Genomic DNA, 26,307 nt, shown 5'->3' on the forward strand with positions numbered 1-26,307 from the left:
AAATGAGTGGAGACAGGTGCAAAAGGATTGTAAAAAAAAATCCCATTCACATGAATGGGATTTTTTTTTACCGTTTTGAATCCGTTTAAAGCCTGCAAGAAAGGAAACAAAACGGGGATAAAACAACGGGGACAGACGGCCGTGTGAACGAGCCCTAAGAATCAGAGTAAAACATATAGAAAGTGTACAATGTATACAAATATGATTGAAACAATGAAATAGAGAAAGACAGGTTAATAAGACACAAAAATCATACAGGCAAAAGAGATCAACAAATAGAAAATAGACTTCTCACCAGTATGAACAATCCCTTGTTCGCTAAGTTTTGATATTCAGGAATTGTGGAGAATACAGACAGCACCAGGCAGCTAAACACAAGTAAGAATCTGTAAAGAGAAGAGAAAGAGATGTTAAACATAAAAGAAATAGGGAATCAATGCAGTACATAGATTCATTTGTGACTGTCACACACAAGAAGAAATATTCAATTCTATGTATATTATACATTTTATATCCAAACTGGGGTGTGAAGTGAATGAAGGAAATCATTTTCATTGTTTTTACCTTGGCATATCCAAAATCAGACATGTAGACCGTATAGCGTTCTCAGTGATGATTTATATAATATAAAAGAAGATATTATGAGGAATATTTTCAGTCAAGTACTTATATGATTAGATTACTGTATAAATTCAAAGCAAGCCATCTATTATGTGCACTTAAAGTATATTTATAAACATACGTACAGCTGCGTACTGACGTTGGGGAGCTTCCAATGCTGGTTTCAAAAGTCAGCATAGCGTAACCTATGAATGCATTACACCTCTATGACCAATAGAGGGAGCACAGAGCTTGATATATGTCAGGACAAAAATAACACCAAGCAATCTTACTTATTTACCGTTGTCAACAGAACAAATTCATTGACTTTATATGTTTATGCATATAACTAAGGCTATGTTCACATTGTGTTTATGTAATGAACATTATTCAACACATACATATTTTTAGGACCCCATTAACCCAATGATTGAATGATGTCCTTAGCATTCCCTAGGCTAATAGACTTATTGATAAATGTAAATAAAAAAGTAGTCAGCTATGCTTTTATAAGCAGAGGTGTCCTGCAAAAATTTTTATTTCACATGGTGCTTACTAAGAGCTTACTGTACAGTAATATATGTAGAAAAATGATAAACATCAGAGGTAAGGAAACGGATAACGCACTCACCAGAGGCTCCGCGGGAATATTTAGGCTTTATTTGGCAAGTATACGATACACAACACAGGGAGCTCGTGGTGGGACAGGTAGGCAAGGGGCGTTACGGGGGCGGCAACTAGTTTCACGCACACAGGCCCACGGGCCAGAAGAAGCTCCTGTGTGTGTGAAACTAGTTGCCACCCTCGTAATGCCCCCTGCCTATCTGTCCCACCACGAGCACCCTGTGTTCCTGTGTTGTGTACTTGCTAAATAAAGCCTAAATATTCCCGCAGAGCCTCTGGTGAGTGCGTTATCTGTTCCCTTACCTCTGATGTTTATCATTATGCAACAAACTCTGCTTACCGTCTCTGGATAAGTGCACCTCTGCAGCTCTAACATCGGACACACACAGTTACACGTGCTGCACGCTTGGTCTAAATGCAGATGGACTGTTTCAATAACTTGTGTTGGCGGTGCCGGACTATACTTCTATGCATTTTTTTAGTTGAATATATGTAGAAACCCTGTTTTGGAACTATACATTGATAAATCCTCCTCCTTATGTATACTTCCAACTGAAGGTTTAAAGGGGTACTCCGGCGCTAAGACATCTTATCCGATCTATAAGATGCCTGATCGTGGGGGTCCTACCCCTGGGGACCCCCGTGATCTTTCACGCAGCACCCTGTTACCATCAGCCCCGGAGCATGTTCGCTCCGGGTCTGATGACTGCCGATCAGGGGGGCAGAGTATTGTGACATCATGGCTCTGCCCAGCGCCCACCCTCCCCAGCAGGGGGACCCCCGCGATCAGGCATCTTATCCCCTATCCTTTGGATAGGGGATAAGATGTCTTAGCGCCGGAGTACCCCTTTAAACATCATGTGAACAGAAGTTATGATCATGGAAAGTCAGATAAAACACCTGTATTCTTGCCAACTACCCTCTAAAATCCATAATGCCCCTAAAGTCATAATGACTAATTGTGAACAAAAAAAAAACTAAAAGAAAAAAGTCTTAACTATAGGCTTAAAATGTGGTGCTAAAATGAGCTTCTAAATAATAAAAACACTTAGTAAAAAGCAATTCAAGAACAATAAATGGCCCAATGGAGACTAATAAGTGTAAATGTCTGTCTTAACAAAGAACAGAGCTTTAAAAATGTCTTACAATGTGTTTAAGTGTATTGTGACTGGATGGAGGCTCCATTTATCACAAAGGCAACAAGACACTGCTTAAGCTAGTACTATTGGAAATGATAATACAGAACTTGCCTTATACTATTCTATACATTAGGAACAATTGCACTTTACTGTGAGCATTCTTGTACATATGCCCTGCATCCCGAGTCCTTCCGGACCGGGATGCCTGCTGAAATCATTCAGCAGACATCCCGGCACATCGCCGAGGGGGGTCCTGAGACCCCCCCATGTCGGCGATCGCAGAAAATTGCATGTCAATTCAGACATGCGATTTTCTGCTATTCCGGGCTGATCGGGTCTCTGGTGACCTCCGATCGTCGCTGGAGACATCGGAGATCATGGCGCAGGTAGGGAAATGACGGGGGGAGGGGGCAGTAAGCGATATTTACTGCTGCCCTTCCTAGTGGTGCTCAAACGGTAGCCCTCCAGATGTTGCCAAACTACAACTCTCAGCCTGCCTAGACTGCCCAGGCATGCTGGGAGTTGTAACATCTGTCCCTTAAGATTTTGAAATTTTCATGACATTTTTGAAAATTGCTGCTCTACTTTGAAGCCCTCTAATTTTTTCGAAAAGTAAAAATATGTCCATTTTATGATGCCAAAATAAAGTGGACATATTGTATTTGTGAATAAAAATAACATTTATTTAGAATATCCATTTTCCTTACAAGCAGAGAGCTTCAAAGTTAGAAAAATGCAACATTTTCAAAATTTTCATGACATTTGGAGATTTTCACCAAAAAAGGATGCAAGTAACAATGAAAATTTACCACCAAAATAAAGTAGAATATGTCACGAAAAAACAAAAAGTGTAAAAAGTAAAAGTGTTTTCGCGTTATTAATGCGTGAAGCGACGGTGGTCAGAATTGCGAAAAAGGGCTCAGTCCTTAAGGTGAAAAAGGGCTGCGTCCTTAAGGGGTTAAACATAATATGCACTCTCCTTTTTGTATCTTTTGTTATTTTTTGGTACAGGCTCCCTGATGAACTCATTTCTTCAGGGGTCCTATGTTGGGGCAGGACTCAATTTATTAGTAGTGTATTGTTCTGTGCATACTGGTGCAACTGCCCCATGGGCTATTCATCAATATTGGCATAGAAGGTATGTTTCCATACCTCTGTGTGCAGCTTATATCCCACATTCTTCTGCATGGTCTACACACCGAGTATTTGGGGATAGTTAAAAACAGGTACTACACTAATGGTTAATAATGGTCATCTGGTGATCAATGTTTTTTTTATTATTATTATTAATAATAATAATAATAATAATAATATAATAATAATAATTAATAAAAAATATATAAAATTATGATTTCTTTGATTAGACACACCTACTGGAGAAAAAGTACATTTCTAGCGCTGAGAATAGATGATCCAGCATTGTTATTTCAGAAGAAGTACAAGTAGTTACTAAAACAGATATAAAAGTGCTTACTGGTCCTTTTTAAGGCCCTTCTGTACTATTAGAGTACATCTCTGCCTCACCAGTGTTGGCGATCAGGTTAAGAATATTTTGTAACAGAGTAGAGTAGGACATGTTGGCAGACAACCATTATATGAGATCAGTTTCCAGTTCTACAACCAAAGGTGTTCTTCTATCTGTGAACCTACTCAAGATATTAAAAGGTAAATTCTTAAATGTGGTTTACGTAGACATCAAGAACACCAAACCCATTATCATCATCATCTCCAACAAAAAAGTACTAGTTAGCAAATTTATGAATAAAGGGAATCTGTTCTCTATTGATTATCCATATAGTTAGTGTCTCACAGCCACTAGGTCACTGGTATTGGGTGGGCACCTCCAGTGTAGCCTACATCGATGTCTATTTTTTATGGACATGTGAAGTATTCTTACTAAATTGTGCAGCTTTTTAGGTTTATGTTTTCCAAAATAGTCAAAGAACCACTTTGCCTTTTTTTTATGATACTTATAAAAGCACCAAACTTGGTCAGATTAGTTATTTTTAGCTTGTTTGTGAGTGAGGAAGACAGCAGAATTCACTGGACAATGGAGACTACAGCACATTCATTGGTGTCATTTACAGCCACAAACAAAAATGATCATCTTTTAAATACTTTGCCTTCAAGACTTCTCCAAGATTCTTACACTGTAGCCAACATTAGAGTGAAATAAATAAAGTTTTTTCTGTCTGATTGTTTTTTTCCAATTGTTTTTTAATTAAAGATTGTGGGAGAGAAACATTGGTATTACACGCCAGAACTGTCAGGGAGTCCCCAAAAACTAGGTAAAATATTTTTTTCTGCAAACACGTAATTAAATCTTTACTGCTATCCTTAAAGGACACTGCAAAATGTTGATTCAGCAATGTGTGATCCACTTGTCACCTGAATGGATTTCATGGTCTCTAAGCAAGCTATATTCTGTGGGCTGAGCCCAACACAAGGTGGGGTGAGGGGAAGATACTAGCTCTGCAGACGTTGCAGCTCACAACTGCTGAGCATTAACAGAAATTAAGACGGACATTTATTTGCCGGCTCTTGAAATGTTTAAACTGGGGTTTTAAATATTTAATAAGGAGCGAGCCTGCCGCAGAGTGAAAGAGAGAGAGAGTCATGCTGAGAGAGAGGATGGAATGGTGCTGTAAGCACGAGGGAGACTGCGCATTGTGTGTTAACCCCTTCCAAGGAAACCATTAAAATCACCAGTGTCTATAAATAATCCAGATATCATTTTTATTGTTGGTTTACTCTTACTGGTTCTGTAAATCTACAGATTAGAGTTTAGGCACTCGAAAACATTATCACAAGGCTACTGTCCTCACTTGCTGTTTACTTATCCTTCCTTGGGGGAATGAACACCTGAAAACATAACAGGTGCCTTATCCTCAGTACTGCACCTATGCACTTATATAGTTGACCTATGTCACACCAGGCCATGTGCATACACAGACAAGATTTGGTGAATGTGGTGGGATATAAAAAGCTGCTGCGCTAACTAAACGCCAAAGTCGTCAGTAAAGGTGTAGTGATTGCTCCAAAATGTATATTTACTATTTTAAAAGTTATGTATATCAATGCTATTCATTCATTATATTTATCTATCTAAATTGTAATCAGTATTCTCTTATCTACCTACCTATGTCAATTCCGATCATTATTTTATCTATCTATCTATCTATCTATCAATATTCTGATGTTGGACAAAATAACTAGAACATCAACTACAGATCACACTTTTTTGTTTATAATTAATAAAGGGTAGGATGCCTTTTGCACATAATACAGCTAAAATATGTTGAGAAGCAGACACATAGGCATAATCGGTCATAAATAGACACATAGGGCAAGAACAACATTTATGTAAATTTTGTTTCTTCCTTCTGGTAATATAGGTGCTATTTCCATGATGGAAGCAGGTGGTAGGAGTTTACTCCAAATCTATTGCTCAAGAATGTCCTACACAGCCTCAATAGTATTCAAATGTTCCTCAAATCAAGATCCATTGCACAGAGCAGTGTGGATATGAGCATTGTTATCCTGAAAGACTGCACCATCATCTGACCACAATGTCAGGGATTAGGGGACGTAGTTGGTCACTTAGACATCTAGATACTTCTAGACTGTTAATTTACTTATCTTCTTGGACGACAACAAGATTCAAAGAGTGCCATGATATAGCACCCCAAACTATACAGAAACCTATGCCATTCTTCACAATGGGTGTAAGGCAGTCAACGTGTTAGGCTTGTCCAGACACAAGATCAGAAGTGGGAAAAATTGTGAAACTGGACACCATGTTTGAATGCTTTCCATGCCATGTATGGTGATAATATTCCTCCTTGTACACTGGTATTATTGGTAACATTGGTCTCAGTATACAGGTTGTGGTCAGTAACAGTTTGATGGTATGTATGGTTATATACCGGTATTATTGATAATATTGGTGTCAATATACTGGATTTGGTCGGTAACAGTATGATGGCAATATGAATGCTGATAATATTTTCTCCTTCTATACTGGTACTTTTGGTCTCAGTATACAGGATTTGGTCAGTAATAGTATGATGGTATGGTAAAATGTAGGGCGATATGCATAAATGATTTGGTCATTAACAGCACGATGGTAATATGTGTCATGTAATTCGGTATCATTTGTTAATTGCAGGATTTATGCAGAGGTATACAGTATTATAATAGAAAATTACCTTTTGTAAAAGCGAGGAGACTTTGTAAAAGGGAGGGTGGCAAAAAACTGTCTTGTACCCACGCGTCCATGACCTTAGGATCGACACTGATTGAGGGGTTATAGTTTTGTGACTACAAATTAACAGTGCTAGTCTGTCCTGTGTATCAAGTTTCAAAATTCAACCACAGATACTCTATCTGCATGCATTTTGCTGGTCATTGCATACTGAGATGTGTTAATGGAAACACTAGTCATCCACACAGCCATCAGTCGCCAACTTAAAGATTTCCCTACTGGGCACCAACCAAAAATAATTCCACTTTGGACCTATCAATCGCTTAAAACAAATAAACATACTTTCAAAACAGCACAAGTAAAGGGGTTGTTACCAGAAATGGCAGGTGTGTCAGGAAGAATTCAACTTGATCATGTAGAAAGTGGGTCTCCCATTATTGTTTTCCAACTTCTGCACATATGAAACATCCACACATTGAACATACTAATGTTAGTTTTATATATATATATATATATATATATATATATATATATAAAAATATTTAAATTAGCTCACCACACCACCTTCACAGTTAGTGTGTCCTGCAATGCACCTGAAGAGGTGTCCTCTCCCTGAGGAAAGTACTGAACCCGTATGTATATATATATACACACACACACTCTATTTATGTATATCATTTTGTTTGCAAACTTAAGTACCAAAAGGATCATGGAAGCAGAATTGTGCACATAGTAATTAGTAAACTAACTGATAAACTTGAAGAATAAAATATTTCATAAATGGATATATGGAAAAGCTTTTATGCAGGAAGCATTAAAGTACACACTCCCCTGCCTCCTCAGATCAGCACAATCTTAAACAGCTGCCTGGAGGGATGAATTTGTCTTACATCTCCTCCCATTCTGGTATCACTTACCCTCAAGAGACGCCTCACACACCTCTGTCTTGCTTACTTTGCACTAGTGTGTTACTTGTGTACTTACATGAATACCTACTCAGCACCAGATTTGGGGCTAAAAGATATTTGATCACAATATGGTGGATTAAATTCAAGCACAGTACAAATATTATTGTAAAAAAAACATCAAAGACTGAAGGTCTTAGGAATCTGAACTATGAATGGAATTATTACCCGAACAAATGTCTTTCCATTCCACTATATGAGCCTTATTCTATGAATGGGTGAACAAAATGCCTGTATTAAAAAACTGAGTAAAATACACCCTTCCTTCTTCTAGCAGTCAGTAGGCTGAAACTGTTCCAAAAACAAGGTGAAATATAAGCCAGGTACAAAACAGTTAAGTCTGTAGAACAATAAGGGGAGTTGATAGCAGGCTCACGCTACAAAAAACAAATTTCAGTTTTTCAGACATTTTCCCTTAACCAGCGATTTCTAAATGTAGAAAGCTCCAAGAGCAGTCATGTGATCTGTAGATTATATACCAGTACCTGCACAGGATCTGAGAAGTCACACCACTGTAGTGCTTATAAGAGGAATGCCATTTCACCAGATAACGAGTGTCTAGATCCTTACAATGAAGTCTCATATGCAAATAACACATCACTATTTAAGGTTATTTACAACATTGTAAATAGATAAGGTATAGTGTAATTGCAAATCCCAACTAGTACAAGTGTTTTCTAAAGAGCATTAAATGTGTAAGATTTCCAATCATTTTGGGTTCAGTTTACTCTTGTAAGAAGCATTACAAATCTGTCTAATAACCCGAAACTAGGTACTATAAGGCTAGGTTTTTGATTGGTATTTTGATCAGTAGTTTTAGCCAAAACCAGAAACTGGTCCAAATCACATAAGGCACAGTCACTTTTCGGTTGCATTGACTGTATTGCATTTTCGGTTGCATTGAAGGGGCCACTTATTGATAGCTTGTCCACTTTAATGCAAATAATGCTTAAATATATGCTTATACACAATGGAGTGAATTTACTAAAGACTGGCATTTTGACTGTATTGCATTTTCGGTTGCATTGAAGGGGCCACTTATTGATAGCTTGTCCACTTTAATGCAAATAATGCTAAAATATATGCTTATACACAATGGAGTGAATTTACTAAAGACTGGCATTTTATCTGTGGTAAGTTTTCTATACCATTTTGTAGTTTTGGTCCCCTAATTCTAACTCTGTTTTTAGTTTGTTGCTACACCCAACATTCCTGTAAATAGTAAGGTGGGAATGAACATTAGTTAAAAAGGGATGTTTAATGGCCTCCAGGGGTGGGAATATGAGATTGAGGGGGTGTAAATCAGGATGTAGGGTATAATTAAAAGGCTGGGTCTAAGTCCAGATGAGGAGGTATAAATATGAGGTAGTGTAAATCAGGATCAAAGGGTGTAAATAAGAGGCTGAGGGGATGTAAATCCGGATCAACGGTTGTGAAAATAAGTCTGAGGGGGTATAAATCAGGATTAGGGGGGTAAATATGAGGCTGAAGTGGTGAAAATCAGGCACAGTAGGCCCCTATGAGGCTAAATGGGCATGAATCTGGCTAGGAGGGGCATAAATAAGGTTTGGGGTGTGAATATGAGGCTGAGTGGGTATGAATATGATGCTGAAGGGACCTAAGCCAGGCTCACCAAACCTGAGCCAAGCATTTGCATCCTTTATATAAATATTCAAAAGACCAGGAGAGGTCGCTCAGACGTGCAATAAGGCACAATATTCAGGAGTCTCCTGAAAGACAGAGCAGTAGAACCAGGTCTTTGTAAACCGGTCCGTCCGGTGATAAAGGTAAGCAGTAAGCTCCTTCCTGCGTTGTATATCAAAGATCATTGTGATCTAGAATCGTAGAGTAGGAGGTTCTGCACACTTTCAAAGAGTGGGAATGCAAGCCCTGGCTGCATTGACAAGATGACGCAAGATAGAGTGTCCTTAGGTAAAGAGTGGGATATCGGAGAGAGATTAAGGCAGGGGAAAAAGGCAAAATGTGGTCAGTAAATGACTACATCAACTTCCAACAGGCATTCCCAGAATATATGTAAAATGGACTTAGGGTGGCCGCAACCTCTCCAAAAGAAAGGTGAGGTAGAGCGGAACATGTTGCTGAAGCGAGTCGGTACCCGGTACCAATGAGTTGGGAGTTTAAAACATGCCTCTTGGTACCCACTGGAGAGCGAAGAGGAATGAGCCCAGCGGAACAGAGCACCCCGCTGCTACTCTGAAAAATGAATTCCACAGGTCCCTCTCCCAGGGTGCTATATAAGCGGGGTAGAGTCTGGGGAGTACCCAAACAAGGCATAAACACCTGAGAGTGTATGAAGAACCACCTTGGAGCCAGAACAGAGCAGCTCAAAGGGGGACTTTGTCCGGGCAAAGAGAGAGATCGAGGGGAGGGAGGAGAGAATGTCTTAGCTGTTGAGTCTGTCAGAAACCCAGTACCCCAATGAACCTAAGCCCCGGATATCCTACGTAGGTAACCAAGAGCCATTGCGCATATAATCCATTGCTCTCATCTCACCGAATCTGCCAGTTGGCAAAACTCCAGATCAGCGAGGCCAGGAGAAAAGCGAGAATTCTGTAGGATAGGATACTTTGGGGACGGAGAAGGATTAATACAGTTTCAGGGTAGTCGAAAAAACGGTACGACAGATAAACTTGATATTTTTATACTGAGCATATGGTTCTCCTAATAAAAAAATATGTTAGCAGAAGATGGGCTAAATTTAGTGCAGTACAGGCCTGTTTGTGCACCACAATCTTAGCCAGTTAGAAGCTGGCATAGATTTCTGCTAAAATTTGAGCTTGTTGGCCCTACTCACTTTTTTTAAGTGGCTGAAGAGGCATAACAATTCCAAAAAGTTGAACAATTTTTGAACAAAAGGATCTCTCCTTCTTTATAATGAATAGAGAATGAAAAATGTTTTGACATCTGAGCTGCTTATAGCTGAAAGGTATTTTAAGGTGTATTATTGTACTACAGATCTATAAGAATAGGAGAAAGATCTATGCTTATGTTGTATAACTCCCAATTCTGTGGCCTGACAAATACTAAAGGTGGTCATTCATTTTTAATAACAGTTATCCCTCCCGACCTTCTCATATACACGGACATTCAGCACGAATGAACATTCATGTTTCCCCTATGGGGATGGAGGGGTAAGCCTCAGATAGGCACCTGCTTATCTAGTATCTGATGTTGAAAATCAAACATGCCCGATTCTTTTCTTCACTGACATCATCTGTCAGTTGGGAGTCAGGAGGCCGCCATACACCTTACATAGGTGGTCTGACCCGCCGATGGAGGCAGGTTCAGACGACTTTAGTCTGGGGAGTATGGGCACATGTATATGTACAGTAAAGGGATGTCTTATACGCTGGCATGGTGATCAGCTGATGCTAACTAATAAATAAATACCCATACATGTAACACACTGAGTGCCAGATTCTGCACATACACTGCCTAATAGGGTGTATTGAAAGGGTTTTGTCATGGCATTTGTTTTCCATAAACTGATAGCAGAGCTCTTGAAAATGATGGGGAATTGAAAATACAGAGACCATATCATACTGTAGTCATTACACTTTAGAATTGAGTGCTATATTTAAGCTCAGTGATTCTAGGGGATAGATGGCTGGATTATATGGCAACTGATGGGACATTCCCAATTTTTTCATAAGAACTTTTTATAAGAACAGTCTTTTTGAAGTTGGGAATTTTTATGTCAATATGCAACAAAGACAAATTTTTCACTTAACCAAGAACTTGTTAGTTAACAGGCTATATTTACATCTGAGTTGAAGATCTATTTGGGGAGCTCTGTCTCTTTAGCGAACCTAAGCAGATAAAAAAATGCTGCAAGCAGTATTTTTTTTTGTCCACTCAAATCCTGCTAAATAAAAGGACATCAGACAGATACCCAATGGACTCCACTCAAATCCGCTGATGTTTGTTGTGAAATGGACCAATCCAGCTGCATTTTTCTAAAGTGAACAGACTCTGTGACGGAGGCCCCGAATGGAGCATCCCACCCCGATGTACATGAGGCTTTATTCTTATAATTCTTTAGATTCATTAATTCTTTCTCAGGATAGAAAAAATAAAAAAATATATAAAAAAATAAAACATATTTCATTGTAAATGTGTCTCAACTCACTAAAAAAGGTTGCGGGGATTGGTTTGCCGATGGAGTACTTGTCAGGATATATCGATTGGCTGATTTCCCCCTTATAGAAGTATATCCCTTCTTATCTCAGGGATACAGGGGATTTGATTGCAGCATTGAATGATTTTAACAGGTAAACAGGGTACAGTTTAGCCTCCATAGATGTGGAGTCCTTGTACACCCGCATCCTTCACGATGTGGGTATACAAGCGGTTAAAGAATTCCTGGAATGTTCACAAAAATCACCTGATTTTGTCCAGTTCATTGCAGATTCCATTCTGCTCATCCTCACCAATAATAATTTCCAGTATGGCATTGATTGGCACAGGCAAGCGCACAGCACGGCTATGGGCACTCCCAAGGCATGCACGTATGCTAATATTTTCCTTGCAGTACTGGAAAGGAATGTTGTTTTCACCCTTACTAATCTGTTTATGAGACACATAAAATCCTTTTTAAGGTTTGTAGATGATGTCTTTATAATTTGGGAGGGCAGGGAAACAGAGTTTGATGATTTTGTCACATACCTTAATAGGGAAAATAAATTAAATAAGAGATTTACATCATAGTTGGTAAAGAGTCACTAGAATTTTTGGATGTCAAAATTGACATCTAAAATGGGAATATTAAAACTAATGGGTACAGGAAATCAATATGTAGAAATGCATTATTACATTACAACTCATCACACCCGTCATACAAAAAAAAAGGAATTCCTTATAGCCAACTGGTCAGGCTCAAGAGGATAAACAATGATGATAGTACATATCGGCAGGAAGCAGATGATTTGAGTAACATATTGGTGAAATTAGGTTACCCTCTAAAAGTGATAGAACAAGCAAGTGTAGACAGATGCGTTTTTTCTTTTAGGAACACACCAATGAACAATATGTTAAGGAATGTTGTTATTAATAATTGGTACATCTTACAATAAGATGAAGAATTGAAAGACTATGGCCCTGATTTACTATTGTAAACCCGACATGTTTTGTCAGGTTCTGCACCAGATTCTGGCACAATTCGCCAGAAGTTCTGTCTACGTCAGAATTTGCGCCAGAATTTGCGCCAAAATTGGAAAAAACCCGACTAACTCTCCATTTTGAGATGTGGTCATCGGGGGGGGAGTGGGTGTGGCAGTCAAAAAGGGGGCGTATACCTGACATTTTCACAAAAAAACTACATATTTACTAAGGTTTCCCCAGTAAATGTGGTGGATTTGAGCTGAGAAAAAAACATCAGATCAGAGCATGTGTAAGAAAAACAAAATGTAGGAAAAAGTGCAAAATGTAATGTAGGGAAACCTTGTAGGGAATTAAAACCCACAAAGAAAACTACACTCCACTCTTAGTAAACAGGGCCTATGTGGACAACAAACCAATTATTACTTAAAAAAAAATGGTACAACCAGGACTACATAAAAGAACGCAAGAACAAAAATAAGATACAGAAGAACTGGCTAGTGGACAGTAGACCAATAGGCAATTATGCTTGCGCATCTTGTTGGTGCTGTGATCTCAATTCTAAATTTAAGTTTGTGAAGCTGGAAGGATATACAGTACGAGCAATACAATGTGTTACCTGTAGATCTATGTATGTGGTCTATGCCCTGTGTTTGCAGTTTATTTTATGTGGGGAAAACAAATGGACCCCTGTTTCATCGAATAAGGAAGCACGTACACTCTCTCAGAACAGGCATAGGCGCTAAAAGATTACATGACAAATAAACATAATGGAGATTCTAAAGTATTTTGATTTGCCGCATTAGAAAGGGAAACTGCAAGGGGGCACTGACAATCAGACCCTTCTGATTAAAGAATCCCTTTGATTCTACGCCTGCATGCTACAGGTGCTTTAGGTCTTAATGACTGGAATGAAATGCATGTATTTCAGTAATTTTTTATAAGTTCCCGTGACTTTTTAATTAGGATATTGTTTTTTGACACCTGGTGTTTGTATATGTTTTGTTTTTCCAATTTGTTGTCTTTCAGTGTTGCATGTTACCTGTTCAGGTGTATAAAGACACTCCACCTACCACAAGACGCAAAGTGGGCCTGACGAAGCACATACTGCGCAACACGGTCCATTGCCCGGACATCCCCAGGCTGCTTCAGCCCACCTCCCTGCGCTCTCTTTCCTTATGACTCCACAATAAATAAACACGCTGAATACAGACAGCATAATGGTGAGTCGCTCCATTCTTTTGTACTCTTACAAGTATAAGGTTGATGCTTATGGACTTTCTTAATGCTGTTAGCACTGCCAGTACCGGATGGTGGACCGGAAGGTTGTGGACTCCTAGAGAGGCTGCATAGTGATTGATGTAGTGGTATCAGCTGTGCCAGGTTTTCCTTTCTTTTGATGGACTTGTCACTAAAAAAAGGTTATACACCCTTCTGCTCTCTGCTCATCTCATTGTTGGCTGACATAGGTTGCACTGAAAAATCGGTCACATTTCATGATTTCATCTTTCAACAATTTTTTTTCTAAACAGTGTTTAAAAATGTACTCATTTTTTTTTTGTATATCTAAGCTTATTGTCCATAGCTGCTGAATCTAAATAACATAATAATGTAGCCATACTAAAGAGCCCCTTGAGACACACATTTTTACTTGGCTTTTGGCCCTCTATATTGCAGAACCCAATATCCAATGCACAATCTGCTTTTATGATGTACCCTTGAGTATGAACAAAATGTTTTGCAGGCTACCAAAGTAATCACTTGGTTGCTGAATGCTATCTATGTGTATTGTGCATTATGTTCATTAAATAATGTTTTACAAGTGTGGTTTCCGAAATGTATGTACAGAAATAGAAAAAACACAAAATGGAAGTTCTGAATAAAATTAATTGCACTTTTCAACTTTGGAAAAATATTGGCACTTTTGGTAAAAGAAATGGTACCCGGAAGGGTTTAAAGGAGTACTCCGGGATATAAAAACGTATCCCCTATCCTAAGGATAGGGGATGAGTTATAGATTGCAGGGGTCGGACCACCCATATGGGGCCCAAGCTCTCTGTCCAAATAGAGTGTGTCAACCAACGTGTAAAGTGGCGGCCAACATGCCCACTTAATGCAACGCTATGGTAGACCCGGAGATTGCTGAATGCAGTGCTCTGGCTCTCCCATAGAAATGTATTGAGGGGGTGAGACAGTCGCCACTTCATGCGGTGTTCAGACACTCCTCCTTCCTGCAGACTACCTCCTTCCTGCAGTTGGGCTCCCGCGATCTGACACTTATCCCCTATCCTTAGGATATTATGGCTGAATATAGTGCGGGTGATAAACTGTTACGAGTGTATTGAAATATACTTGTGTACTGCATCCCAGCATACTATTTACAATTGTTTGCGCAGGCACTTTTTTAAAGACCTACTATTTGAACCCAACATTTTTGTTTTTTGTTTTATTGGATTAACAAAATATATACATTTTAAATCTATTTAAAAAATAGTTGTTTTGAACTCATTGGTCCCGATTTATCAAAATGTGTGAGAGAAAAACTGGAAAGTTTTTGCTCACGGCAACCAATCACAGCTCAGCTTTAACCTTACCAGGGCTTGTTAAGATATGAAAACTGAGATGTGATTGGTTGTTCTATGCGAAATCTCTCTAGTTTTTCTCTGACATATTTTGATAAATCAGGGCCAGTGTGTAAGGGTACTCTGCCCCTAGACATCTTATCCCCTATCCAAAGGATAAGGGATAGGATGTCTGATTGTGGAGGTCCGGCTGCTGGGGACCCCCGCGATCCTGGCTGCCGTACCCCAGACATTCGGTGCCTGGAGCGAACTTCAATCCATGCCGGATGACTGGCGATGCGGGGCAGAGGCTCATGACATGATGGTCACACCCCGCTCATGACATCATGGCCATGCCCCCTCAATGCAAGTCTATGCATTGAGGGGGGCGTGGCCGTGACATCACGAGCCTCCAGCGCTGCACCCCACGCTCTAAACAAATGCCAGGTGCAGCAGGGAGATGCCGCCGCTGGTGACCCCCGCGATCAGACATCTTATCCCCTATCCTTTGGATAGGGAATAAGATGTCTAGGGGCGGAGTACCCCTTTAAGGTTCAGTTAGTGGAAACTGACTAGAGAGGACCTCTTGAAATAAGTGCATGCATTTTGTCTAGTGAAGATCCTTGGTAGAAAAACATTTTTCACTTAGACAAAGTCATGATTCTACAAGCCATGCCCATTGATGCTAATGCCAAGGCCCCTCCCGACACTGCAGTAACCTCCCTACCCTTAATCCCATCAATAAGCTCATTTTTCACAACTGTCTTTTTGCCACCTTACAGAAAGACTATTTCCTACATGAAATATTTACAGCTTCGTATACTTTCCTATTAGCTTGGGATCTTAACTTTTTTATGCCCCTGGCATACAATATGAGCAATGAGTGCAGAGGAAATGTGGCCATCCCCCTTTCATTTCAACTGTACATATCTCTCATTCACATGAATGAATAATGAATTACTGAGTGTCAGTTCGTTGAATATAAATGGCTTACAAAAAAATACATAATTTATTAATAATTTACATAGGAAATATTACAGACAGCATATTTACTATATTTAAGTTATAACTCCAATATAAAAATGCACTTCCCTACTGGTACACACATATCTACTGTATAAAGACAATGCTGATATACTTACAATGTGATATGTTAGGTTTGTATTCCCGTAGACCATCCAGAAAGAACAACACTGAGCAGCAGAGTACCCCTTTAAATGAGAATTTCCTCTGATGTTGACTGTTACCTCAACAGCAAGTCTGTCAACCAACACATTCTTTTAACCCTCAATATATATTCTGAGATAACAATGTAATACTGACATAAACATTATCATGTATATCTTCCCTTAACTTACGCCAGTCATTTTTCCAGTCATCTGAATGCTTACCACTTCCTAAACATAGAAGATGTGGGTTCACACAACTCTCACTAACCTCTATGGGAGTTACATTAAGGGCGTAAAACAGGCACCAAAAGAAGGCCAGATGGGGTCAAGATCATTCTCGTTCTTGTGATATGTGTGGTCCCAGAGTTTGGACCCACGTCCATCAGAATTTTATAGCCTATCCTGTGGATATACCATGAATGTTGAGATTACAATACTCCTTTAATATAATTATTATTACCGTATTATACTGGATACCTTCTTATGTTATGGGGAACTAAAGCTGGCTTGCACATTAAATCCAAGAAACAGAACCATTTTCTTGTCAGTAAATGGCTCCCTATAACCTTTGCTGGGCTCTGCAGAGCAGTGTAATACTGAGACAGCATTTTGAGCCACTATGCACACGTAGCTGCTGCTATTAGGTGTGAACAAACTGATATATTATGGGTGACAACCACAATGTTTATAGAACTTATTAAACAAAACTCCTTTAAAGCACCTCTGATTTTGAGGTATGTTACATAAAATATTAGGACACTTCATAAACTCCATTGATCTAATGTTTCTGTTATTAAAGGAATCACTTACAAAGGCTGCAAGAGCAATGCAAAAATAGAGCTGAACGAAAATTTCTGTGGTTCTCCTCAGCAGGCTAAAGATTGGCATTTGCTTGTAAATTGGTAGTTGACTGTAGACTATAGTCATAACACAGACTGTACCCTACTGATCACTCCCACTGAAGTATGGATGACAGATTATCATGAATGGTTGCATACAAAGGACCAGCAGGAAACTGGAGAGTCAATGTGTGCATATAGAAAAGTGTAAAAGCATTCCGTGGGAGTGGAAACATCATTCACAATATATTTAATAACTGATTATAAACCTTTCATATTCTATGTAAAGTTTTTCTAAATTGGAAATAGTCATGAGAACATGCTTTCCCTGGATAGTGCAACAGCTCTAATGCATGCTGGTGTACTGCGGAAATATTCTAACTGGAGGTATATATCTGTATGCAAATCTATTGGCATTGCACTAATATACATTAATAATTAATGCTGACATTTACCTTTAATTCCTACTAAATGCATAACTCTAACGCACTGGGAAAAAAAACAGCTCCATCTCAAGCTTCATGTTGTATAGCTGTATTTGGAGGGACTTCAAATGCTGTTTCCTTATACAATATAATAACTTAAAATCCTCCACTTAGGTAATAGAGTGGTCTGCCTGCAATAGCTCTCCCGTGTAAGGTTTTTATCAATTAGGATATGGTATTTGTGGCTAACTGCTTCCAACCACAAATACACACAATGGAGGGAACATGTATTAAACCGGCGAAGAATAAGGCAGGATGCAAATGTGCATTGTGACTCTTCATTTTCTAAGGAAGCAGCAGAAAAGCTGTACTCGGCTCACTCCAGAAGCTCCCATAGAGAATGAATGGAGAAGAGATGTGCATGCGTGTCTCGTCACTCCATTATGACGGGAAACTAGGGTACCTGTTCTCAAGATCCTGAGGGATCCTGTAGATACAGGATAACTTTGCAAGTTAGGACAACCACTTTAAGGCTGCATGAGATTCCTGAGCTGCCAATTGCCCACCACCACATTGATCAAGATTTTGTTTCTAAAGATTTGTTTACTGTCACTGAATAGTATGTTCAGCTCTATAAACTGTACTGTGTTGACACTTATCCTATTAGTTGCAATCCAAGGGTAAATGAACTGGGTTGCCTTAATGTTGTAATTAGAACCAGTTGTGATCTTGCCAAGATTTTAGTAAGGTTACCTTCTTTCTTGAGATCTGTTATCTATTTGAGACTGAGAAAAGCAGGACCCTTGGACAGACTTCTGACAGGCTCTAGTGAAGCTTATGTCTCCTAGTTCTACTCTTGGCAAAGGAGCTGCCATTTCTTTAAGAGGCTCAGAGTAATCCTAAGCAGGTGACGCTGGATTTAAATATTTCTCACCCTCCTTAGTTATGAGAATGTACCAGTTTCTCCTTTACTAATCCAACCCTGCTTTTTGATGATAGTCTTTGGCACCTAGTCGAGATAGTCGTTGGCATGTTATGTAGTTCTGTAACACATGAAAATTGTACATTATAGTTCACTAACATTAAACAATGATGTCAATTCAAATACAACAATGCAACATTTACTGTATCTTGAAAGCTATTGACAATTGATTGACTATATTTATAATATTCTGTTGCTTATTTAGCACAAACATATCTACATGGTTGCACACAGGGCTGCAACACAGTCAATTTACCAGTTGTATGTTTTTCTAGTTTGGGAATAAAACAGAGTACCCTAAGGAAATCTGATTTAAGACAGGGAGGACAAACTCCAGGCGAATAAGCCTATACTGATGATCTACACTAAATGGCCACTTTATGATAGACACCAATCTAGTAGTGCCTTAGACCTCCTTCGGCCTTCAGAACTGCAACAATGTATTATGGTATGGACTCCACTTGTTGTTGAAATCATGTTGAAAGAATACTAGCCAGTGCATACAGGATTTCTTTCCGAAGCTGATGCAATTTACATGGAGTTACTGACATTTTATGAATAGCCATTCTACCTAAACCCAGAGACGCTCTACTGGACTAAGATTTGAAAATTATGAAGGACAGGGTAGCAAGGAAACATTGCTGTCATGTTCCTGGAACTAATCCATGACTATACAACCCCCTATACATTATCCTGTATCTAACTTTGTTGGATTAAATAAACCATAAGGTCCAACTATCAAAACACGGGTATCATGGCAACCAGGGTATGCATGACCTGTATGCCCAGTTGTATACATTCACAGGTATGGCTAGGTTCAAACAGTGTTCAGCTGCCCATTACAGGTATCTGTTGGTATCCCACCAAAAATTGGATGCAGATGTATACTATTGTATACAACAGTGGCCGTCATTTATTTGAATAGTCTAAGCGTAGTCACTTAGCAACTACATTCGGGCCGCTTTCCATTTATATATGATTTTAACAAGACTCAAAAGTGTGGTCTGCTGTGCTTCTGAATCCTGTTCAATTAGCATATATCAGCAGAAATGAATAGCACCCTCCACTGCACACCACAGTATACACTGCCACCCTGGATTGTTTTCCTTGATTGTACCACTTTCTGTATACTCTTGACACCATCGCATGTAAAAAGGTTGGTAATTTGCGACATTCTGGCCCTGGCTAGCCTTTAACTGTTCATGCCACATTAAAAGTACTTTAGATTACTCGATTTTTCCATTATTAAGTGGATTCACACTGAAACTAATCCACAAATATGATTTTATGCTGCACTCCTCAGTTACATGGTTGTTTCCATTCTGGAAAGCTCCAGTCATGGAAGAGCAGGCATATCTAAGGCTGGGTTCACATATGTTTGGCATCCAGCATAGGTGAACTTAGTCTAGATCTCGACGCAACTGATGCCATAACTGATGACAAGTTGTCATCAGTTGTATGGCATCCAGCATCCATTATTTCTGCACGGAGGACATGGGAATGCAACAAGCTGCATTCCGCTGTCCGGTGCCCTCCGGTGTCAAAATTGAGATGCTGAGTGACTGGAACTGTCCCATTCAAATGAAAGGGATGAGTTCTAGCATCAGTTTCCTTCCGGTGCACACTGGAGGGAAACTATGTATGTACTGATATATGTGAACTCAGCCAAATGAAGTGGCCACATAACAACTGTTTTCAGTTGATCAAAACTTGGCAGATAAAAAAACAAACAAACATCCAACAAAACTTATAATATTTCACAGCACATGCACAACATTGTTTATTTTGCACAATGTATTAGAAGTTTTAGTTATTAAATATTTTCCTATGCAATTATTGCATAATTTGTACTATTTTTATTCCTACTGCAAAAAAAAAATTCTAGCATTAGTAAAAACAATCTGAACAGAGCAAAACCAATTTCTACAAGTATACAATATAGTAATGTTTTTAGTCATTCTGATAACATAATATTGGATTACAAACAGGGGATATCTCATCTTAACTTGCATGTTGCAGATAAAATCGAACAGCTGATTTGACGTTCGTGTAAATCACCACTTTCATCTCTTACATCTGCGACTAGAATTTTAAGCAACCAAACATTAATGTGCACTGGAGGATTGTTCTAGTTGTGTTTCTGTTATAGGTTGAATTCAAATCATATTTTGTAAGCAAACCCAGATGCTGAAAGAATTCATATGGCCCCAGTCACCTGATATATATATTAGCGCTGGCTTTTCTTTTAACTCCTTACCAACCCATGGTGTATATGTATGTCATGGGTCAGGTGCAGGGAATATAGAGGACCCATCGGCATCTTCGCAATGTAATCGTGGGATGTCGATGGCTTGTTGTGGAAGCCCAGAATCTTACCTGTGCTCCTCTAGCTTTCATGGCTCAGTGATTGCTGAAAGTTGCCTTGGGCCTTAGAAGGTGAGGAGAAAAAAACAAGCCAGAAATCAAAATTTGCCTGGCCATGAAGGGGTTAATGTATGGAATAGCATAGTAAACTACACTATGCTGTACAGAGGCATCAAGTAATAATATAATGCAGTATATTTTTAATTTACAATGTTATCCTATAGGTAACACATGTTACTGTATACCTATATACTAAGCCTTTTTGAAAGAAATTATTTTAATCCTACAAGTAAAAGTAATTTAAAGCGCAACTGTCAAGAAATCTGGGTGCAATATCCTACACACAGCCTTTGTACTGTGTGCAGGTGGTGTGTATAGCAATGTTTTTACCTAATATTTGCAGGCTTTCATGACCCCCAAAAATGCTTTTGATCAAAGCCACTGACAGTCGAATAGGCGTGGCGCAAGGTAAGCGATGCCCCACCGCCGCCACGCCCACCCCCTGTATGTCATCGCTGGGACCGCTGTGTGATTGACACACAGGACCCAGCACATGCGCCCTTCAGCTCATCTAACATGCGCGCCACTGCATATCATCCAGGCAAGCCTTGCTCCCCCAGTGAGCACTGGCTCCCGCCGCCGTCTTCCTCCTCAGTGCGCCTGCGCAGTGCTAGGTGCAGAGAGCGCACTTCCTTTCTGCCCCTAGTATCAGGAACTGTCCTGCTTGCACACGCGTCTCCACCAGAGAGAAGAAAGAAGATAACAGGCACAAGTATAATAACAGCCAAAAAAGGTGAGCTGAAGGGCGCATGCGCTGGGCCCGGTGTGTCAATCACACAGCGGTCCATGCGCTGACATACAGGGGGTGGGCGTGGTGGCGGCGGGGCATCGCTTACCTCGTGCCACGCCTATCCGACCGTCAGTGGCTTTGATCAAAAGCCTTTTTTGGGGTCATGAAAGCCTTCAAATATTAGGTAAAACAATGCTATACACACCACCTGCTCACAGAACAAAGGCTGTGTGCAGGTTATTGCACCCAGATTTCATGACAGTTGCGCTTTAAACAACTATGTGTTACAAGGGTAGTATACATAGAAGTATATGTGAAAGCCCTTACAAGGGTTTTCCAGAATTCTTTTCAATTGATGACCTATCCTAGGGATGGGCCATAAATAATACCCAAGATACATCAGATCAATACCCAACTACAGGCACCCCTGAAGATGAGCTGAATAAACGGGCTTAAAATAATGAGGACTGGGGGGCTCACACTATATATATATATATATATATATATATATATTAGGTGCTTGTGTTGCACGTAAACCTTCGTGCCAAATGAAATGAAGAAAAAATAAAAATGCGAAAGTACAGACCTCTAGATAAATATATATAGGTGTATATAGGTATATAATATAGACTAGTTGTATAGGAAGTATTACAATAAGATTATTTATTAGTTATTAGATAAATATACAAGCAGGGCCCTTCCTGTAGACTTTATCACAGATATAGACAGAGTCTGATAGATTAATACACAAAGTAATACACAGAGCATGATAATTTAAAATAATTCTTTAAAAAGTCTGTGGATGTCCAGATAAAAAGTCAATTGTATAAGTACACAGCCACCTATTATATTGTTAATGTATCCAATTTCCAGTACCCTCCACATTGTGGTAGGTAAAGTTAGTGAATGGTAGTAGCACCGTATGGCTTCACAGAAGAGCTGATGTTTCAGCTTCGTGACGGACCTCGCTCCTGCAGACTGGCATGGCTATGCAGCCGGCCCGGAGATGGTATCCGCACGACGTGTAAGGTCACGGCGTCTTCCCGGGGTGGCACGAACTTGCGTCCGGCCGGCAGATGGATGTGGTGGAGAAGCGGTGAGTGGAAATGCAGACAGGCGGCGTCCTCGTGGATCCAGCAGCAGAAAGCGCGTGTCTGAACAGTGGTCCCTGCACTCGGAGGTTCCAGCTGTTGCAAAAGTGGACACAGGTCTTTTCTTGGAGGTGATCTGTGTTACTGGGGTGTGTACATTGGCTAAACGCGTTTCGGGATGACCCCTTCTTCAGTAGTAGCGATATATGAATAAAGGGTCTGTTGTGCTTGTGCAAGCGCTTCAGCCTCCTAACTTCCTCCCATTCAAAACTCCATACACTGGGTAGAAAATGTACCTGGTATTGTAGTTCATCCAATTTAGAGAAGCAGCATAGGCTGTTATTAGAGAATAATGCAGAGGTTCTTGTGTATGCCTGTTTTAGCTGATGTGTCATGCATGGGTTTTTAACTATCTTGATTCTATATAAAGGATTTTCTTATGCTGCCTACATTTCCCATTAATCTACTGGCTATGCAGAAATAGAGGGGTTCAGTGTAATCACTGCAATAAACCTGAGACCAACTGAATCAATTGGCAATACTCCAGCTGAGATCATAAGTGGGTTGAGGTCAATTCACATTTATGGACATTTATCAACGGGTTTAGTCAGGTTTTCTTTACTATAATTGTCTCAAAATTGTCGCAACTGCGACTACACGATTTTTCGTGCGACATTTTGACTGGAAAGCGAGAAAAGCAAGTTTTCCAAAAATTAACTATGTAGTAATAATTTTAAAATGGACTACGGGTAGTCAGGTATTTATTAACTGCGACAGTCGCAACTGCGCAAAAAAAAGTCGCAACAGCGTTAAAAATTGACTAAATTTACTCCAGCACAAACATGGAGCAGAAAAAGCTACTATCAAAGTAAAAAAGGAAAAATTGCTTACGTGAAAGAAAATTATCAACAGGCTGAAACCAGTTGATAAATACGTCGCACATAAGCAAAAAAAAAGTAAGGAAAAAATTACTAAAAAAAAGAATACATAAGCAAACATTGATAAATGTCCCTCATTATGTGCAGTTGTGACCAGAAAGTAATTTGATCTATAATGTTCAGACTTCGTTCAGACTATGTTCAAATGTTGCATAATCATGGAAAAATTATGAAAAAAAAAACTATGGGAGGTTGCTGCACCGAAATTTCCGAGCAAAATTTATGACCGAAAATCCGCTCATAAATTACGTAGTATGAACGGACGCTTACCCTGTACATTGTATAGGAAGCACCAGTATAAAATCTTGCTGCATAGGTAACACACTACCTCGCTTACAGTCATGGCCGTAAATATTGGCACCACTGAATTTTTTCCAGAAAATTATGTATTTCTCACTGAAAAGGATTGCAGTAACACATGTTTTGCTATACACATGTTTATTCCCTTGGTGTGTATTGGAACTAAACAAAAAAAGGGAGGAAAAAAAGCTAATTGGACACAATGTCACTCCAAAAATTGTCAGGACAAAATTATTGGCACCCTTTCAAAATTGTGGATAAATAAGATTGTTTCAAGCATGTGATGCGCCTTTAAATTCACCAGGGGCAAGTAACAGGTGTGGGCAAATAACAATCACACTTGAAAGCAGATAAAAAGGATTGAAGTTCACGTAGTCTTCGCATTATGTGTCTGTGTTTGCCACACTAACCATGGACAACAGAAAGAGGAGAAGAGAACTGTCTGAGGACTTGAGAACCAAAATTGTGGAAAAATATCAACAATCTCAAGGTTACAAGTCCATCTCCAGAGATCTAGATTTGCCTTTGTCCACAGTGTCCAACATTATCAAGAAGTTTGCAACCCATGGCACTGTAGCTAATCTCCCTTGGAGTGGATGGAAGAGAACAATTTATGAAAGGTGTCAACGCAGGATAGTACAGATGCTGGAGAAGCAGCCTCAAACAAGTTCCAAAGATATTCAAGCTGTCCTGCAGGCTCAGGGAGCATCAGTTTCAGCATGAACTATCCGTCAACACTGAAATGAAATTAAACGCTATGGCAGAAAACCCAGGAGGACCCCATTGCTGTCACAGAGACATAAAAAAAAAGCAAGACTACATTTTGCCAAAATGAACTTGAGTAAGCCAAAATTTTTCAGAAAAAATGTCTTGTGGACAGATGAGACCAAGATAGAGCTTTTTGGCAAAGCACGTCATTCTACTGTTTACCGAAAATGTAATGAGGCCTACAAAGAAAAGAGCACAATACCTACAGTGAAATATGGTGGAGGTTCAATGATGTTTTGAGGTGTGCAAGGGCGTCATGAAATCTGAGGATTACCAATGGGTTTAGGGTTGCACTGTACAGCCCAGTGTTAGAAAGCTGGGTTTGCGTCCGAGATCTTGGGTCTTCCAGCAGGACAATGACCCCAAACATATGTCAAAAAGCACCCAGAAATGGATGGCAACAAAGCACTGGAGAGTTCTGAAGTGGACAGCAATGAGTCCAGATCTAAATCCCATTGAACACCTGTGGAGAGATCTTAAAATTGCTGTTGGGAAAAGGCGTCCTTCCAATAAGAGACCTAGAGCAGTTTGCAAGGGAAGAGTGTTCAAACATTCCGGCTGAGAGGTGTAAGAAGTTATTGATGGTTATAGGATGCGACTGATTTCAGTATTTTGTACGGTGTGCAATCAAATATTAAGTTAAGGGTGCCAATAATTTTGTCCAGCCCATTTTTGGAGTTTGGTGTGACATTATGTCCAATTTGCTTTTTTTCCTCCCATTTTTGGTTTAGTATACACACAGTGCACTACTTTTCTGTGAGAAATACTTCATTTTCTTGAAACATTTCAGGGGTCCAAATTAGAGATGAGCGAACTCACAGTAAATTTGATTCGTCACAAACTTCTCGGCTCAGCGGTTGCTGACTTTTCTTGCATAAATTAGTTCAGCTTTCCGGTGCTCCGGTGGGCTGGAAAAGGTGGATACAGTCTTAGGAAAGAGTCTCCTAGGACTGTATCCACCTTTTCCAGCCCACGGGAGCACCTGAAAGCTGAACTAATTTATGCAGGAAAAGTAATCAACTGTCGAGCCGAGAAGTTTGTGACGAATCGAATTTACTGTAAGTTCGCTCATCTCTAGTGCCAATATTTATGGCCATGACTGTAGGCTACCCTCGGAATTTCTGCCATGTTATTCATGGTATATTTTTCCACTATTGAAAACATGCAATGTTTGCATTTACCTTTAGTTAAATGTACCAAAACAGACAAAAGCTTGCTATACTATATTATCTTACACTATGTTATCTTATACTATGGTAACCTACACAGTAAGAATGCCATGTTGGGGAAATTAACAACCAATGAAGCCTGAGGATATCTACTTTTGTTGAGTCATTTACAAGACAATAAAATTAATGTACCTCAAAAGCCAGGTAAGTAGAAATGTTGTGCCTGAAATGCAGAGTTTAGAAGGCATATTTTACAAACAC

The 26,307-nt window shown here is 39.5% G+C and overlaps 1 protein-coding gene across 5 annotated transcripts in view; it reads right to left on the reverse strand.

Annotated features, from left to right (window-relative positions):
* Positions 1 to 26,307, reverse strand: part of KCNQ4 (potassium voltage-gated channel subfamily Q member 4) — a 215,947-nt gene that overhangs the window by 99,149 nt on the left and 90,491 nt on the right. For all 5 annotated transcript variants that reach the window (XM_056556984.1, XM_056556982.1, XM_056556983.1 and 2 more), the window contains exon 2: positions 296 to 386. In XM_056556984.1, coding sequence (XP_056412959.1) covers positions 296 to 386 — 91 coding nt within the window. The remainder of the gene's footprint in view (positions 1 to 295; positions 387 to 26,307) is intronic.

The sequence above is a fragment of the Hyla sarda genome, chromosome 2, assembly GCF_029499605.1.
Source record: "Hyla sarda isolate aHylSar1 chromosome 2, aHylSar1.hap1, whole genome shotgun sequence".
Taxonomy (NCBI): Eukaryota; Metazoa; Chordata; class Amphibia; order Anura; family Hylidae; genus Hyla; species Hyla sarda.